Here is an 18,499-nt window from a genome sequence, read left to right on the forward strand (position 1 = left end):
ATTCCTGCTCATCAACAATGGCTCAGAGTGTTGCAGGCTGACTGCCCAGCAGTAGATACGAAGAGATTCCCTGGTTATGACTCTTCACACAGTTTTGTTTCTGTTGTAGTGTGAGTTTTGTGTGTGTACCTGCTGGGTGTGGGTGAACCAGGCAGACTGCTGTGCCCGGTCTCAGCAGCCTGTGGGCTGAAGGAGTTGGTGCTGACACTTGGTATGGCTCTTCTCACCAGTCGGCCCCAAGTGGCGACATTGATGTTCATCTGAGGGGCTCGCAGGAAAGTCTTACCTGATAGCAATAAAGTAAAAGAAACAGAAAGGAGGAGGAGGAGAAAAAAAAATAAAAAGGTGGTGATGTTGATCAAGGACAGTGAAAGAGATCAGGAAGAAGAAGAACAAAAAATCCCTTTCTTTAGCCATCTAGCAGCCAATTTGGAGGAAATTCAGGAAAAAATAATATTGTATTTAGTAAATCCAACAACAAAGAATATCAATATTAGACACACCATCCAAACCCTGTTTAAATAAATGCCTGCTGGAGATTCAGTGCAAGGCTGTGCTGAGAGCTGGGACTCACCTTGCTGTTTAGAGAAAATCTTCTTTTGCCTTTGCAGCTTTGGTCGTCTCTCAATGACAGGGTTGAAAAATGTCACCTAAACAAAAGTCAGAAAAATTGTAAAAACCAGCACAACATCAAACACAGTTTATCCTAATATTTAACTGTTTGCTTTAATTTATTTATTTATTTTGGGCTTTGTAGCTGTTATTCAACAGTGCAGGAGACGGACAAGAATGTAGGTGAGAGAGAAGAGAGAGAGAGACCCACGGCCAGACTTGAACTGCGGACCGATGTGCACTGGCACATGGGACACCCGCTGAAACCGCTCTGCTATCCAGGGTGATTAATTAAAAAAAATTTGTCCATATGTTGTTATTGCCAAACATCTGTAAACATCAAATTACTCAATGCCCTATTAAGGAATTAAACACCCTGGTGTGTGCTTGCATGCATGTGAGTCTGTGTGCACCTCAGCAAACAGCATCCCCTGTGGCTCCAGGTACAGACACATCCCATGACGCTGGTTGTCCAGGAAGTCTTCCAGCCGCAGGAACTTGACAGCACAGAGCGAACGCCAGTCACGCCAGTACACAGAGATCTCGAGCTCACGAGACTAAAGGACAAAGCCACACACAATAAAGAGACGTGAAATACGCTAACTGTTCCCAAACACAACAGCACCGATGTAGGTCAAAGGCAGAAATGTGTGCGTTACCCGGTCCAGTTCCAAGGTAAACTTCTGGTCCCAGGCCTGGTTGCTAACCGGCCTCCAGCTCGTCTGTCCGACTACTGTGTTGTCCAGCTTCAACACTGCACTGATCTCGTCTGAAGAAACATACACACATGCTGTTAATTATGCACTTGTGTCTTAACAATGGCCCAGTTGTGACTGTTATTACAGAGTGAGAAATGTTACAGATCACTTTTAATCCAGCTGTGATTTATTGGTCAGCCCTTAGTGAAGCTTCATGGAATCACAGAATTAGCTTATATCAATATTTACCATTTTCAGACAGTGTACGATGTCACGTCTACTTACTGGAGACCTCCTCGCTCTTCGTCAGGTTCCTTGAGCTCACACCACGGTTTCGGTTTGCTCGGCTGATAAAGGATGAGCGTGTCTCGCTGGGGCTCCAGCTGGGCAGCGGGACAGACGCAGCTTTGGACCGACCTGGGACGTTTTCCAGGAGGTCCTGACAGCCCATGAGCCTGACATCTAACGTGCCTGGGAGTTAGGTGGGACAACACACATTCAATTATCACGCAGTCTGGTTTGTTCCAAGTTGTTCAGCTATCCCACCTGGCACATCCTAACTAGTCTGTGTATCCAAGTTAGTACTTGTAGCTGGTTTCATAAAGATATATTTAGGATGATTTACTGGGTTAGGCCAGTCTTGGATTTTCTGTTAGACCAGTCCAATGCAGGTTTGGCAGGTGCACAAATAAAGAGAGACTAATTTTAGCACTGAAACATTTGCAATCCAACCTGCAGACTCTCCAAGCTGTTTCCATGGTAACAATGAATGACATCTGCTGACAAATCATCAACTAGCCAAAAATGTTTGAATAGCAATGATACAGGACATTTTTTTAAAAACAGAAAAATTAATCCTTAAATCAGCTGTGTTAGAAAACTATGAGAGTTCATAACATCAGTCCTGCTTAAGACCATTAAAACTAGACAGAGTAGAACAGTTATTTTACTGGTAAATCTGAGCTACATGAAGTTTTTTAAACTTTGTCCACAGCACCATTACAGCTCCATCAAGATGGCTTTTTACCCCTGTGACTGAAGGAACCTTAAATGGAAAAACTGACACAGTGTTAACTTGAATGAAGCCCTCGTGAAAAATCAAGGTGACTAAACAACAGATGCAGTGACAAACCTCAGACCACAAATGATGTCATGTACCATTTTCAAAACCCACTAATAAATCATTACATTTTGGCCTTTTGGGGGTTAAGAACAAGTGGATGATGCTGGAATATCAGAGTGTAATTCATCTCCAATAGTCGGTATGCTTTCAATAAGCATCAGCTACCTGTGAGTGCAGCGGGCTTGGTGACGGTGCTGTACTGGTTCTGTGTGGAGATGATGCTGGATCTGGGACTGAGGGCCGGTGAGGACAACAGAGACAACTCTTCTATGATGCTGCTGCTGCGAGGGTGGTTCTTAGGTAACTCATTGAGGCGTTGCTCTAGGGAATATCGCAAGAGGTCGAGCTTTTGACTGGACTCGTTAAAACGAGCCTGGGCCTGGAGGGAGGAAGAACAGAATGAAGTGCAGAGGAAGGAAAGAGAGCAGAAACAAAATGAGTTGGAGAAGGGTGGAATGAAAGAAAAACATCAATGACATAGTCCGTTTTACTTTAGGAGAGCACAGCAGCAATGCAGGGTGGATGTTCATTCAAAGGCCATGAGACTACATCAGGTCTGAAGTGATGAGAATCTTGGTCCTGCTTATATCAACTCCCTATCATCAGCCTACCTCTGAATGTGCTCTCTTTTCTGTGACCTTTCCCGAGCCCAGGAGTTTCATGACATTCTTGGCTCCTTCAGCTACAGCCGACTCTATCCTGGCATGGTGACACAACTCCTCCACCCGCAGGTCTAATGGGCTGATCATAGGCTTTTCTGGAGGACAAGGAACAACATTATTATTTATTTTGATGCATAATTATTTGGGACCTTTGTGTGGACATGTGATTGTGTCTGTTAGCCTGTTTCAAACTGTAAGAGGCATTTCTCTTAAGGAGCCTTGCTGACTCATTTGAACTGATCATTAGATGCAAGCTAAGGCTCACCCAACACATCATGGTTCTCGAAGCTCAGCTCGCTGGCCTGGCTAGCCTTGAGGATCTGCATCCTGATGAACTCAATCTTTGTCTTGCTGTCCTGAAGCATCTGCTGGGCCGTCGCTAGTAACTTACGATCCTACGAGTGATGAGAAAGAGTCACTGTCTGTTGTTGGGGGGAGATATTAACACACATTAATGACTGAATTAGAAGTTTTATTAATAATTCGTTTTCTGAGTAAAATAACTCTGGATGTCAGATGTACAGATGACCCATTTGTACATGTGACACCATGCCTTGTCACTCATTTTGTTTTGCTGATGTGACCAAGTACCACAAGTGGCCAGGATGCCAGATCATGCCCTTAATTGGAGCTGAAGTACCAGTGACCACATGGAAAATCTTAATCACAAAAACAGAAGAAGGAATCTCATTGTGTTGTAACTGCTGACCCTCTCATGCACACAAATACACACACATACTGTATATACACAAAGTGGAGCAGGCCAACTCCACCCAGAATTCCTCTGAAGTTTGAATCCTGGTTGTTGATGGCAGTGCATGCAGGAAACACCTCTGTCCACCAGGCATTTCCTCTATGACATCAGGACAGAACTATTTCCAACTAGAAGGTTCCTCTGTCCATCTGTCTAGCTGGAGGTGGTTGCTTACAAAACACTGTGACCTTTCCTTGCCAGACAGACTGTAGAGGTCATGTGGTATTTTCCAGTCTCCTTTTACTGTACTACAGTTACACATTTAACGCTCTGCAAGAGCCTACTGTATTGAAACCATCTTTAGTGTCTCCTTGGCTGAAACTGAAGGATTGATATCTGGCTAGCTGTTTCCCATGGTTCCACTCTCCATGCTAAGCTAACTAGCTGCTGGCCATAGCTTCATATTTAGGAGCACATCAATCTTCTCATCGAAATCTTGCAAGAAAAGATAAAATGTATTCCTTTAGGGTGGCATGGTGAGGCAGTGGTTAGCACTGCTGCCTATCAACAAGAAGGTTTGAAGGTTTGAACTCCTGCTGATTCGGTGCCTTTCTGTGTGGAGTTTGCATATTCTTTGGCTTCCTCCCACAGTCCAAAGACATGCAGCTTAGGTTGACTGGAGACTCTAAATTGCCTGTAGGAGTGAGTGTGGGTGTCTGTCTCTGAGTGTCAGCCCTGTGATAGATTGGCGACCTGTCCATGGTGTACCCTGCCTCTCAATGCATGTCAGCTAGGACGGGCTCCAGCCCGTCCATGGCCCTCTTCAGGATAAGCAATATAGATAATGGATGAACTTCTCCTTTAGAAGTATTTTCAACGCATGAGAAATTGAAATGATCATTGTTGCATTACATTACAGCTGACATACCCACAGAAAGATATCACTGGCAAAGCAGAGACAGCACCATCGTAACTCTACACTACACTAATTTGTGTACTACAAAGTGGTTTCAATTACTACTGATGGATAGAAGAGCCAAGATGTCCCTAAGAGGCTCTCAGTGCTCCAGCTGTCCTGATGACATACACACACAAACACATGCACACATCCCAACTAAATTATAGTTTTTCTCACTCCAAGCATTAGCTGAGCCACAAGGACTGTAAAAGCTTTGGGAACAAACAGCGATGCCTATGACACACTGTGTGTGTCAGCACATTCTCGTGTTTCCTCCTCCCTTACAGTGAAGCTGTTAAAGCAGACCTGCCATGTATCAACTCTATCGACTTCAGAGTGGAAACTGCTTCTCAGATGACGAATGAGTATGACCATGGCCACCTCTCTAAAAAGACTTGTGTTCCTTTAAATTAAAAAAATATTTCTACAACTCTGGAACCCTTCACAACATATGGTGCATGATGCAACTCCATCCTATTCTTTCTTTGAATCTGTTGTCACTGGTATTTTGCACTAGGACAACACATGAACCAAGTATTAATTAGCAAGCCTTAGAAGAAAGCCACCCTCATATCAGGCATAAGTCAAGATTTGTTTAACGGAGAAAGACAGATTACCAATAGTAGTGGTTAGTGAAGTCAATTTAGTCAGAGTTCACCTTAAGATGTTACAGTACATTTGGATCATGTTTCATGTAATTCCACTTTACAAGTTGAGAATAAAATACAATGATATGACTACAGTGATTTAGTGTTATGAAGGCTCCTGTTACTCCTCAAGATAATTTCCAAATATCATTACACTTAATTAGCCAACGTATTAGTTTTGTAGTTTTGGCCATAACATTGTGTTCACCAAAGTAAGACCTGAAATTTGGAATCACAACAATATTTCTACAAGCAATCAGACAATTTAGACAGTTTTTGAACAAAACCAGTTTTCCTAAACCTGTGGCTCCCAACCTGGGGCTTCAGGACCCCACAAAGGTCAAAAGATTAACCACACTGAGAGACCTTTTTTGTCTTTTTTCTCACGAATGCGAGGATACTTATTCTCTTATTAGGCCAATTAAAAATCAAATGAGGAAACATTTTTAGCTGAACAGGTGACAAGCAGTAAACAAATGTAATAATAAGGGTTCAGAAGTAGACAAGGCTTAATTTTAAAATCAAAAAAGATAAACACTGAACCAGCAAAATGCTCTAAAACCTTGTCTGAAATGTACTGGGATATAAAACTGAAAGACAAGACACAGTTATAACAGAAATGCTGCTAGTAATTCCTCTTTTGAACAGGAGAACTCTGTGTTGAGTAGGATATTTGAACGATGAACCAGGAAGTTGATTTGTAAACTGTGGATATTTACACAGTTCAGGTAATCACTTTACTGTTTGATCTGATTTTCTCCTTCAAATATGTTCCACTAACAAGAGGATTTGTTTAAAATCTTTATGAAATATTTATATGAGCTTGACATTGCAACGTGCAATGTTACTAAAATAAATTAAAACTACAGAAGCATGACTCTGCTTGTATGAAACTGGAGTTCTACTTCCCACACAGTGTAACTGATGGGTCTGACTTGGCAGTCTGCCATGGGGCGGCTAAAACCTGAATGCCAGGTCCACCCTCCGTGATTCTGTGGAATCCTACCTTAGAGGACCCATTGGAGTACATCTGAATCATGTTCTCTGCACCCTGTTTGACCTTGAGCTCGATGTCATTCTGCCTTTTCAGGGCGGCGAGGCGGCTGCTGCTGGTGCTCATTCTGGCCTCACTGTTAGGAGTATCTGGGGTCAGAGGGCATTCTGGGTAAAGATGACATAGAAGTACAAGTTATGGTTCTGTGGAAACAACCACCGATATATGCCTCTGTATGTGGTGCTGGAGTTTGTCACAAATATACACCGACTTTAAATAGTAACTTGACATGTGCTATTTTTGGCAGTCAGCCATTTTGAAGTTAGCTAAACAGTCCAGCAGCTCTGCAAAATGACCTGTAACTTTGCTTATAAGAAACACATCAGGTAGCAACTTCAGTCTTCACATAATGTATCCAGAAAGGTCTGCTGTTTATAATTTGGTGAGGTTTGTTAGCACAAGACTCCATTTGATTCCCTCTCATGACACAGGAGGAACTACACAAGTCAGATATGTTTAGGATCTTCAGAACAATAACTGGAATCAGTGTGAAACTTTTAATTGAATTGGATGTGTGTGACTTTTTTGCTCCACTGTGCAGGAACAGACAACAGAAATGTGATTACAACACATTAAAGATTCTTTTAATCATGAGCTATAATACAAAGGCAAATGCTGCTAATTCAGAGGAAGGTTCTGTCTTTGATTGGCTCTCTCCTGAAGTCAGTGCTAATGGCAAAACAGCAGAGAAAAACCCTGCGGCCATCTCTATTCTGAACAACTGGGGGAAGGTGAAAAAAAAACACACACACACACACACACACTCACGTGTGTGTGAACTTGCAGACAACTATTGTCCCAATACTATGGTTTTGAGTAACGCATTCAGTTACACCACACTGACACACAAAGTGAAAATGAAAATGTAAATGTGTCTTCTATCAACTGAGCTGGACCACAGTTGTAGGGAATGAACTCACTGTTGTGTTTTGTGTTTTTTTTGTCATGTCTCAACTCGAATGGTGCAGAGAAAAACCCTCCCTTGACTAATCACTGCAGCACAAAGCAAACATTCTCTCTCTCTCTCTCTCTCTCTCTCTCTCTCTCTCTCTCTCTCTCTCTCTCTCTCTCTCTCTCTCTCTCTCTCTCTCTCTCTCTCTCTCACACACACACACACACTGTTTCCATCACTTCAGGGGACAATACATCAAGATGTATTCATTTCCTGGAGATTTGGCCAAACCTTAACTATAACCATTACTTGCCTAACTGCAGACCTCACCCCAAACTTATAACAAATCATCACTCTAAAATGTAATGATTTATGTTTTGGGAACTTGCCTTTTGTCCCCATAAGGATGTCGAGTCCCACAATGCAACTGTGTATACAGATTTACATCGCCACAGCATGAGTAATACTAGGCCACTGACACACAGGTGGGCAAAAAAACCTGCCTGACTTGCAAATCCAGTTTCACAGTTTAGGCTGATCTTAAAGGATTTGTCTTAGAAAAGGACCATGAGAAGAGGCACTACGTCCAAAAACGCCAAACAATGGCAATTTTCCCCCACTGGAAGCTAAAAAATATATTAGCCCATTACAAATATACACACACCAAACACAGATCATAATAACCAGCAGGTGGGTCTGTGATGCATTCACTCCAAATGTCTCATCAAAAACACTAATTGTTCCTTTGAACATCTGCAGGAGAGGGGGGGAGGGAGGGGGGTTTAAGTGATTCTTTGAACTAAAGGTCTACATGATTCATCTAATGACCCTTAATAAGCTGAGAGAGCATCACTGCTGGGGCTTCAGTTAACAGGCACAAGGGGAGAATGTCAGCCTTCCTGGAGTAACCCTCACCATGAGAAGCAGGGCTAGACAGGAAAAGCAGAGCAGGCACCTGCAGATTCTCATCAAAACTACATATCTGTAGAAACTCATGTGGAGCAAGGTGAGAATTTAACACAGACTTAGTGCAAAACTGAAAATTCCCATTGCATAAGAATCTGCAGTGATTGTTAAGATCACGTTAGGTCAGTGTCATGACAGTTGATGTAAATGATAAAGGCCCACTTACAAATACACATGCCAAAGTGCTGTGCAAGTCATCTAGTCTTTATTCCCTTTCTGCGTGGGGGGTGTGGCTTGGTCAAAGTCAGATTGAGCCAAGAACTCACCCACCCCCCACCACTACCTCAGCCCATGCTGGGCTGGAGGACAAGACACTGAACTACTGAATAGCTGTAGGGCTGATGTCAGTGCTGGACAGGTGACAAGGGGAACCCTCCCTCAGATTAACTCCATCTGTATCTGATGAACAACATGCAAACAATACTCTCTAAACAATTACATCACAACTTGGAGAGCTCAACCTTGAACTAGCCTGGGTGGTTGTCAGTTGGGATGCGATAGGATGACTAGAAGGAAAATGGACAAGACTTGTATTCAGGGAGAAAACTGCTGATCTTGATGCCAGTCTTGTTATGAATGAGATGATATGTGAGAGAGGGCCCTGACTGGTGACCCTGCGTCAGAGCTGCTGCTCCCAGATGCTGCCTTGGAGAAAGTCAGTCCATTTCTGGCCTCAGCTGAGTGGTGGAGAATAACCAGAGGGCCCCTAAGCTTTCTCCTGGAACAAAAACACATTCTAGCTGCTCACAGAGTGACTCCTTCCTACTAATTCAGGAAATGAGTGTCGTCTCTCTTGGAGCACAGCGTATTTCAAAAGCTGCCTCATGACTGGAGTGGAGCTCAGCCCCTCTCCATTATTTTGCAGTGGCCAGTGATATTCCACTGGCATCACATCACTTTAAAAGAAATACCTCCTTCATCAGATAGAGGGGTCGCCCAGTTAGGCTAAATTTGTTACAACTCAAGATAATCATTTACCAAGACAACCTCCCTTCCATACCCCAGCGCTCACATCCATCATCATCTACTTCCTAATGTACTGGGGGGATGCGGTGCCAAAAGGCAGACATTCCTTCTCTTCCTGAATTCACCCAGGCACTTGCCACCAACAAATACTCATAAGACCAAAACCATGTCGAACGCACTGCTGTTGTGGGTCAACTCTCTCCAAATTCCATTGTTGTCAACAAATGCACAGGAGTAGGTTTTCAGCAGTCTCGGAGAGGAACAATCTGCAGTTGATTGTATCTGTCAGTGGAATGTGGAATGCAACAATGTCAGCCTCTGGAGAGTGAGTCACCTCCAAACACTCAATGTACCCTGTGCGTTTCTATAGGCGCTGCTCTGACACAACACTGCCAAAAATAGTGACTCAGTGACACTTCACATTTACAATGGTATCTAGACAAGAGTTTGCCAAAGAGATGATGAATAGATAAATGTAAGGCTCAACCAAATAGCTCTTGAAAATTAAAGCGTATTTGGCTACAAGAAAACAAACAAAAAAAAATCTAATCCAGGATGACTAGACTGCAACTGTCAATGAAAAAGCATGAAAAAAGAGAAAACTATTTATTACAGAGGTTTCAAATTACTTTATAGTCTCCCCCCCCACTGTACAGTGTTGTAGATTTAATTCTAAAATTGATAAAATTACCATTTTGCCTACTAACCTACACTCAATGACACATAATCACAAAGTGATAACGTGTTTTTATAGATTTTCTAAGTGAAATTTCTCATTTACAAAAGTATTCATTCCAGTACTTTGTAGAAGCTACTTTGGCAGCAGCTACAGCTTCAGGTCTTCTTCTTGGGTAAGTCTCTACAAGCTTTGCAAACTTGGATTCGGGCCATTGATCCGATTTTTCACTTGCCACAGATGTTCTGTGGAGTTTAAGTCTGGGCTTTGGCTGGGCCACTCGAGGACAGTCAGAGGGTTGTCCCAAAGTCACTCCAGTGTGGTTTTGGCTGTATGCACAAGGTTATTGTTGTGCTGAAAGGTGAAGTGTCGCTCCAGTCTCAAGTGTCTGCACTCTGAGGCAGGTTTCTTCAAGGACCTCTCTGCATTTGGCTGCATTCATCCTTCCTTCAGGTCTGATCAGTCTCCCTGTGCCTACTGCTGCCCCCAGAGCATGATGCTGCCACCACTGTAGGGATGGTGATGGTCTGAAGATGAGCATCGAGTTCAGTTTTGTCTCATCAGGCCAGGAAATATTTTTCCTTCATGCTCTCAGAGTCCTTTAACAAACTCCAAATGAGCTGCCATATGTTGTTTATTCAACTTTTTTGTTTGTCCAGCTACTCTACCATAAAGGGCTGATTAATGGAGAGCCGCTGAGATGTTCATCCTTCTGGTAGGTTCTCCATCTATGTAGAGGACTTCAGAAACTCTGTTACTTTGTTGACTTCAGTTCCCTGACCATGACTCTTCTTGCCTGGTGACTCAGTTTGGTCTACAGCCCACTCTGGGAAGAGTCCTGGCCCTTCCAAACTTCCATTCACAATGACCGAGGACACTGTTCCTGGGAACACTCAAAGCTTTGCAAATTGTTTTATATTTGCAGAGGTCTACAGAGATTTGGAAAAGTTAAGGGGTCGATTAATTGTGTGGTGCACAAAGTATTAGAAAATAGTAAAAAATGAATGTTGCAGTCTCCTCAAGCCCACAGTGACATTGCACTGCTCTTCTTGTTCAACATTCAAAGAAAATGAGCAAATTCTCATAATTGTACAACTGAAATATTGGTATTTTTGCCTGAAAAATGACAAATGATTAACTGATTATCAATGTAGTTGTCAAATATACTTTTGTCGATCCGTTAATCAAATGACTAATCATTTCAGCATTATGCAATATGTTCAATTCTGTAACAAACCTGCAAACTCCATGCCCAAACACAGAATTATTAGTGATGAAAAATTATTGTGGTACAGAAGTCAAACACAGTGTAACAGTTTATGTCACGTGTCTTTACTGTTTAGTTAATCTTTACTAAATCCCTTGGAGCCCCTTTGCTGTAGTGTTTCTTTTGTTACCTAGCAGCTCTTCAGGGTCTTTGACCACAATGTGGGCATTGAGCTCTTGCAGCTCCTGATGGAGCTCCTCAACCTTCTTGTTTGATTTTTTCAGCATGTTGTCGACATAAGCCAGGCTCTTCTTGTCTGTGGTGACCTGAGGAGAGGAGATTTTAATCAAATTTTCATCATAAATGTTAGTTTACTAGTCATGGCGAGATGAGATACTGGACAAGCTTTGTAAAGTGTTTGTCGGGTTAGTTTTGAAAAGCACATGGAAATTGAAAGACGAGGCTGATGAAAATATGTGACTGGTTGCATAGGACTAGGTGATTCTTCAAATTTTATTTTCAATTACAATTCTGGCTTCCAGTGATTATGAAAACTAAATAATCAAGATAAGAAAATTATTGTGCTGCTCTCCATTTTGCTATGATGCTTTTGTATTGTCTTGTGTTGTAAAGCACCCATTCAGCACACCTAGTATGAGCATTTTTGCTTGCACTGGGTGAATTAAAACATAATGCTCAAGGTGACAACATCTAAGCTTGTTACTGTACATACAATAAAGCCTCCACAAGTAAAAAGTCAGTAAGAGTAATCTATCAAAACACCCACTAAACAAGCATAAACTTGCAGAGAAGTGATAATTTCAGCATTGCTTGCAGTCTGTCATGCACTGCCAGTTTGTGTTAACCATAGCAAGCTTGTTAAGCTAATACCTAACTATTATGAACAAGCTAAAATGAAATATGACTGTATGTAGCCTTACTGTTAAATGAGAGGAGAGAGAGGGATGTGGCTGTGTTGTGGTGAGTCCAGCAGACTGACATGCAATACTGTCAATCTAAAGTAGCAAGGTCTTATTTGTAAAACAAATATAGAGTAATCAGTAATTTGTCATTGACAGTTCTGAGGAATCATGGAGATGGAATACAAATTTGTTATCCAGTTGAATCATATAGTAAAAAAAAACACTATTAAAAGACTAGTTTTTTTTAAGATCAATAAATGCATGAAGCTCTTAAAATCAATGAATAATCATGTTATAAGACAAAATCTGTGATATTACCTTGCGCAGGTTCTCTGCACCTTCTTTGATTTTCAGCTCCTTGCGGATTTCACGACGGATCTGCTCCTTGATCTCGTCCAGTTTTTGTTGGACCATGGTATCAGAAAGGTCCAGGTTGTGTCCCAGGCCCAGTCGCTCCGCCACCAGCTGGCCCCTGGCATCCCCCTGGACAGAAGAGTAAAAAGAAGATGCAATATAGATTAGGTGAGTGAGGGGAATAGGACAAGAAGGAAAAGAAAAATGGGATAGAACAGAGAGGAGGAAGGGACATAAAGGTCTGTGACTCAGTCAACGGACTGTGCACACTGGCATTTTTTCAGTTTAAGCAGCAGGACTTAACTTATCACTACTGGGCCTTGCCTGGTCACATTTATTAACAGCTGCTTCAGGCTGGGTATTGTCCCCAACTGCCCTTAAGCATGCTGTAGTCAGACCACTTCTCAAGAGGCCTAACTCCGACCCCACGCTCCCTTCTAATTTTTGTCCAGTCTCACATTTGCCTTTTTTATCCAAGGTTATGGAGAAAATTCTCCTCACACAGTTACAGTCTCATCTTGAACTTTACACTATTGTCGATAAATTTCAATCAGGCTTTAGGTCCCGGCACAGCACTGAATGCGCGCTACTGAAGGTGCACAATGATATTCTTACGGCCTTTGACACGAAGAGTCCCATTGTTCTAGTGTTTTTAGATCTCACAGCAGCCTTCGACACCATGGACCGTGCAGTTCTCATTTCCCGCCTTGAACATTGTATCGGCTTGCGTGGTGCTGTGCTCAAACGGTTTATTTCTTTTCTGACCAATAGGACCTTTTCGGTTGTGATCAATGACTCTACCTGCACAATAGCCCCTCTTTCCTCGGGCGTTCCCAAAGGCTCAATCCTGGCACCTATACTTTTCTCGCTATATACTGTATGCTACCGTTAGGTTTTATTTTTATGCTGATGATGTGCAGATTTACTTACCGTTGATGCAGAGTGATGTCAATGCACTAGCCCCTTGCACAGGTGTTTGCGTGATATTAAACAGTGGCTCGCACAGAACTTTCTTCATTTGAATGAGGGGAAGACTGAATACATCGCTTTTAGCCCAGACTCTATTCACATTGTATCTGTTCAAGGCCATTAATGGCCTTGCTCCAGCCTATTTGACCGATCTTTTAGCTATTCATACCCCGGTCAGAGCGCTGCGCTCCTCTGAGCATTTGTCTCTGGTTGTCCCACAGGCAAGGTACAAAATGTGGGGTGATCGTTCTTTGCCGTATATGCTCCAAAGCTCTGGAATACCCTGCCTCCTGAGCTTCGGTCTATAACCGAGTTAATGGTTTTTAAGTCTAAATAAAAAGGCACACCTATTCAGACTGGCTTTCAGCATTAAATTTATAGCAGTGGCGCTATACAGGTGCCTACAGGCTTTCTGATTTTATATTCTGTAATCTTACTCTGTTTGTACTTTGACTCATTTTTATTGTACAGGACTTTTATAGTTGCTTACAGACCTTGGTTTTAAATTTGTGTAATTTTAACTTGTTTTCCTTTTTGTTAGTTTATGTGTCTTAACATGTTCTGCGTCATTTTTATACGTTTTGTTGTGAAGCACTTTGAGCATCCTTGGGTGTTGTAAAGCGCTATATAAACAAGTTAAATTAAATTATCAACATAAACTGTTGAAGAGACAGCAAAAAGCACTGCACTAACTTGCCATGTTTCAAAACAACTCAAGCTACTGCCTCATAAAATTCTTGCCCTTTATTTTGTTATGAGTACCAACTCATGACAGCAGTACAGAGGTGATAAGAGAAGAACTACAGACATAGTTCACTCCAGCGGTCAGTGAGTTCTCATAAAATCCAATCCTAATCATCAAATACTTTCCTACTTACAAGCTTCTGAAGTTATAACAACTTAAGCACACTGAAAATATCTGAGTTTCAGACATGCACCACTGATGTATTCTGAGGGCAGCCTACTGCAGTGGTGTGCTCTGAACTTGATCGAGCCTCTGTACTTGTTATTTTCACTGCTGCTCTCAGTCAACATTGACCTGTATCCTCAAAGCTGTCACCTTAAATAAAGTGGGATTAGATGTCACTTCCTGAATTGCTTCAGCTTTAAAGGTTATGATGAACAGGGTGGTGCACTGGTGACATTCCACTAGTTGATCTAGTCTGTGACTATCTGAAGACTGATCAATTTATTCCATTTATATTTTGTCAAAGTTCTTTAGTCTGAAAGTTTCACCTAGTTTTGAATTTGCAGATAACATAACCTTTTAACTGTGTTGTATAGTTACAACTGTGAAGTACAAACATTTTATCTCACCCTATGAGAGATCACAGCTCAAACAAGCCAAATTACAAACTGAAATATGAAGCCTGCCCTCACTTTGATACTAGTTATGGCTCAATTAGTTATGCATACACATTGCTATTAAACATCCATGACCCATGATGCTTTGAGAGATAAGTATAAAGTGTCCCCCTTCAAGTCAAACTTTGTAGAGTATGCCAATCCAGATAATAAAACTGACTCATAATGTAAAATGCAAAAAAGTAAACCAGATCTCACTGTACTCAGAAAGCCTCCGTGCCAAGTTTGCTGCAAGTGTGTGGAAATGAACTTAGTCGATTCATAGAAAAAAGGGGCATAACTGGGGCTGTGGAAAAGACCACATCAGCACACTGTTACATTTAACCTATCATGACTGTGATACGAGTTAACTAAGTCAAACTAAAACACACATATTCTCATACACATATCCACATTTAGTCTTAACGCAATTAGCTTCCATTTATTGGTCTGTTGTTAAAATCACAACTGCCTAATGGTAAAAATGGTTTGATTCAACAAGACAAATCCTTCTGTCTTACGAGAACGTCATCAGTTTCAGCCAACTCCATCTCAAGATCAGTTGAACAAACCAGTCCACGCATGTTCTGCTGACCACATAAACGCCACTGAAGTTCTGTTGTCTCAAGGACCAATGATACCCTCCCACCACATAGGTTAGGCTGCACTGCTACTGGCAGCAGCTCGATCCAAAGCTGATTCACTCCACTAGCATCACATTTTGCAGTCTTTCTCATACAGACTATTGATGTCAACAGGGAAGATAAACCATCTGAGCAGCAACAGCCAAATCCTTCTTAGCTTCTCACTCTGTGAGGTCAGAGCAGCCCAGAATGGGATCTAATCTCACTCCAGGGAGAGGACTGTGTCTAAAATTAACCCAAGTTAAAAACATAATGCTGGCTGTCCACTGCAGCCTCTCCCCTGGAAAGCAACTTGTGTGGTGAAGAAGGTCTGAAAAGACATCCCAATGTCTACGAGATGTTCCTAAGTACAGAATGGAGTTCAAGTCTCAGTGCAGATGATGGTTAAGTCTGATGCTTTTTATCTGCTAGTGAAAACAAGGCATCTTAAAAACACAACAGTTCATCAGGAATTAATCATGCAAGTCTGTCACTGTAAGATACAAAGTGCCATAGAACATTGTGGGAAACCCTGGACTTTCTGTAATGTCCTCATCAATTTGATTAAGGATCTGGATGTATTACCACCTGTGCCAAACGGATACCTGGGAGAGTCCCAAAAATCATCTACTCTTCTTTTGACTGATACAGTTACAACATGTTTGGTAAGATAAGGGATTTCCAAGGGCTCGGTTTAGCCCTCATCAGGGCCTTGTGAAGCTCTCCAGTCTCCTCCTCTGATCGCTTCACAGTGAACTATAGTTTGCACATATCCCAGGTGGAAATAAATCAGCTAGCAGACCCACAAGATCTGAGTCTCAATTTGAGATCAAACAAAGAAACTATGGAGAATAGACACTCATTTACAAGATTGGTTTGTAGTGCCCAATCAGGGGAGTGATGTTGCACAGGGTTGGGACTTATTAGGCTCAAAGACGAGTGAAGCAGGAATTGTAAGCAAAAGTTTCCACTCATAGCACAATGAATACAGTTTATGATTGATGGGGGGAACTTGTTCTTGTCAGCGTGGCTCTGCTCACTGTTCTGTGTAATATTCAAGACTGGCAACAAATGAAAAGACTAAAAGGGAAAACACACTTTGTTCAATAATAAAAGAAACAAAACAGCTGATTTATACATTAGATGGATAAAATAAGCATTATGCATTCATACAAAATAAAAAGAACATGTACATGTATTCGTATAATTAACCTACATTCTGCCATCCAGGACCTCTATTTAACAAAACCCTTGATAATAGTCCTACAAAGATAAGGCAACTGCTCTTCTTACATGCTGAACTTTATTTTAATGTCTAAGACATAAAAGAAAACTGAGGTAAAAGCAAACATTAGGTCTCAACCTCAACTGTAAGCGGGCTAACCTACGCCTGAAAACTCTAAGTCCAACAACAAGAGCTCCATTCAGACAATAGGACAATGGAAAAGTTTAGGCCACTATCCAAGCTGACGCTTAAAAAGCCAAGCCCATACCATTCCTGCGAGGCCTACAACCTGACACCCAGCCGTATTACCCCACAGCTGGCCGCTGCAGAGTACCGGCCACAGCTTGGTGCTCTGCAGTGACCAGAAATAGCAACACAGGCTAATAAACATAAATCCTACTTCACATGAGCGTTACACGTATCCCCAGCCAAGATAACTGTACCTAATATCTTGCACTTCAGGTCATTTCTGAGCCAGACTGACAATAGATTTATTCTGTCACACTGCAATGCCACAAAAGATAACCCACAAGGAAGCAGCTGTCACTCTGCTGAGGTGATAAAGCAGCCTTCACATGAGCGTTACACGTATCCCCAGCCAAGATAACTGTACCTAATATCTTGCACTTCAGGTCATTTCTGAGCCAGACTGACAATAGATTTATTCTGTCACACTGCAATGCCACAAAAGATAACCCACAAGGAAGCAGCTGTCACTCTGCTGAGGTGATCTGGTTCCACCCATGTAAACCACAGTGGTAAGGTATGTTAAAGTTTAGCTAGCATGGTCTTCCCTAGCTAAACATTGACATCTTTTCATAGTGAAAGCATGCTGTCCAGTTGTCTCGCTGGTATTTTCTATGCAATAAAAATAAGAAAAATGCACTATGAGCTCATTTTGGAAAACAATAAACTGGGCTTCTGTCACTGACAACATAATCCTCGCATTCCAAACACAGAGCCCAATTTTTTGTCTAATTATTTCAGAAGTCCTGATTATACCAGGTGAAACTGATGTCAGTTTATTTCTCCGCTTCCGCCAAGTCCAAGTTGATGAAGGGTGACTACACATACATTTAGCTTTTATTTACTTTTTAACAACACCAGGACAAACACAGCAGAGAAATGCTCTTTACATTTTTCTGTCCTAATAAAAACTGTAAGTAATATCCTTTTTTTGCACCTGCTAGATTTCTGTTTCAGACCTTTTATTTTGTCTTTTTGTTCTTATTTTTATTTTACCAATGTTTTATCTTCACATTGTCTTAACTGATTTTATTCTGGTTTTAATGCTGTTCCTGTTTTTCCTTGCTTTTGCACTTTGAATTGCCTCCATGTATGAAATGTGCTATGTAAATAAAGTTTCCTTGCCTAAACAGATCATGTTGATAGTTATTAAAACAAAGACTCAATGCCTCTTTTACACACCTTGTGAACAATTTACATAAATAAATAAATATATACAAATTACATCCACACACACACACACACACACACACACACAACACTAATTAAATTTGTGGTAGGTGGGCAGAGCAATAATTCTGCATTAGTTGATCAAATTGTGTAAACTGTTTTATACAATTTGTTGTCCAAATTAGTAATTTGGTGCAAACTGTGGTAAAAATTCTGAAATTTTTTTTTATTGAAACATTTGTAACATGATGACTGGCATAATTAACATCCTTATCAGTACTCTGATGAGATGCCAATTAACAGACATCTTCATCAATTCATGTTTTCACACTCAAGAAGAAACAGGTGGTATAGCCCACACCTGTCATGCCATTACTATTTTCAGACTGAGCTGTGCTACTGTGCCTGATGAAAAAATAAAGGTTAAAAATACTACTCATTAAGCAGTCATCCACTCATGCCACTGATCACATATTTGAGGTAACACCTG

At 41.5% G+C, this 18,499-nt stretch overlaps 1 protein-coding gene across 2 annotated transcripts in view; it reads right to left on the minus strand.

The window, feature by feature from the left end:
• Nucleotides 1-18,499, minus strand: part of pkn2a (protein kinase N2a) — a 27,701-nt gene that overhangs the window by 7,796 nt on the left and 1,406 nt on the right. For both annotated transcript variants that reach the window (XM_020615994.1, XM_020615995.1), the window contains exons 2-12: nt 12,397-12,561; nt 11,346-11,481; nt 6,401-6,555; nt 3,361-3,490; nt 3,045-3,190; nt 2,599-2,812; nt 1,596-1,781; nt 1,272-1,381; nt 1,026-1,169; nt 575-650; nt 130-286 (exon numbers count right to left, since the gene is read on the minus strand). In XM_020615994.1, the coding sequence (XP_020471650.1) occupies nt 130-286; nt 575-650; nt 1,026-1,169; nt 1,272-1,381; nt 1,596-1,781; nt 2,599-2,812; nt 3,045-3,190; nt 3,361-3,490; nt 6,401-6,555; nt 11,346-11,481; nt 12,397-12,561 (1,619 nt within the window). The remainder of the gene's footprint in view (nt 1-129; nt 287-574; nt 651-1,025; nt 1,170-1,271; nt 1,382-1,595; nt 1,782-2,598; nt 2,813-3,044; nt 3,191-3,360; nt 3,491-6,400; nt 6,556-11,345; nt 11,482-12,396; nt 12,562-18,499) is intronic.

Source organism: Monopterus albus, unplaced genomic scaffold, assembly GCF_001952655.1.
Source record: "Monopterus albus unplaced genomic scaffold, M_albus_1.0 scaffold172.1, whole genome shotgun sequence".
NCBI classification, from domain to species: Eukaryota; Metazoa; Chordata; class Actinopteri; order Synbranchiformes; family Synbranchidae; genus Monopterus; species Monopterus albus.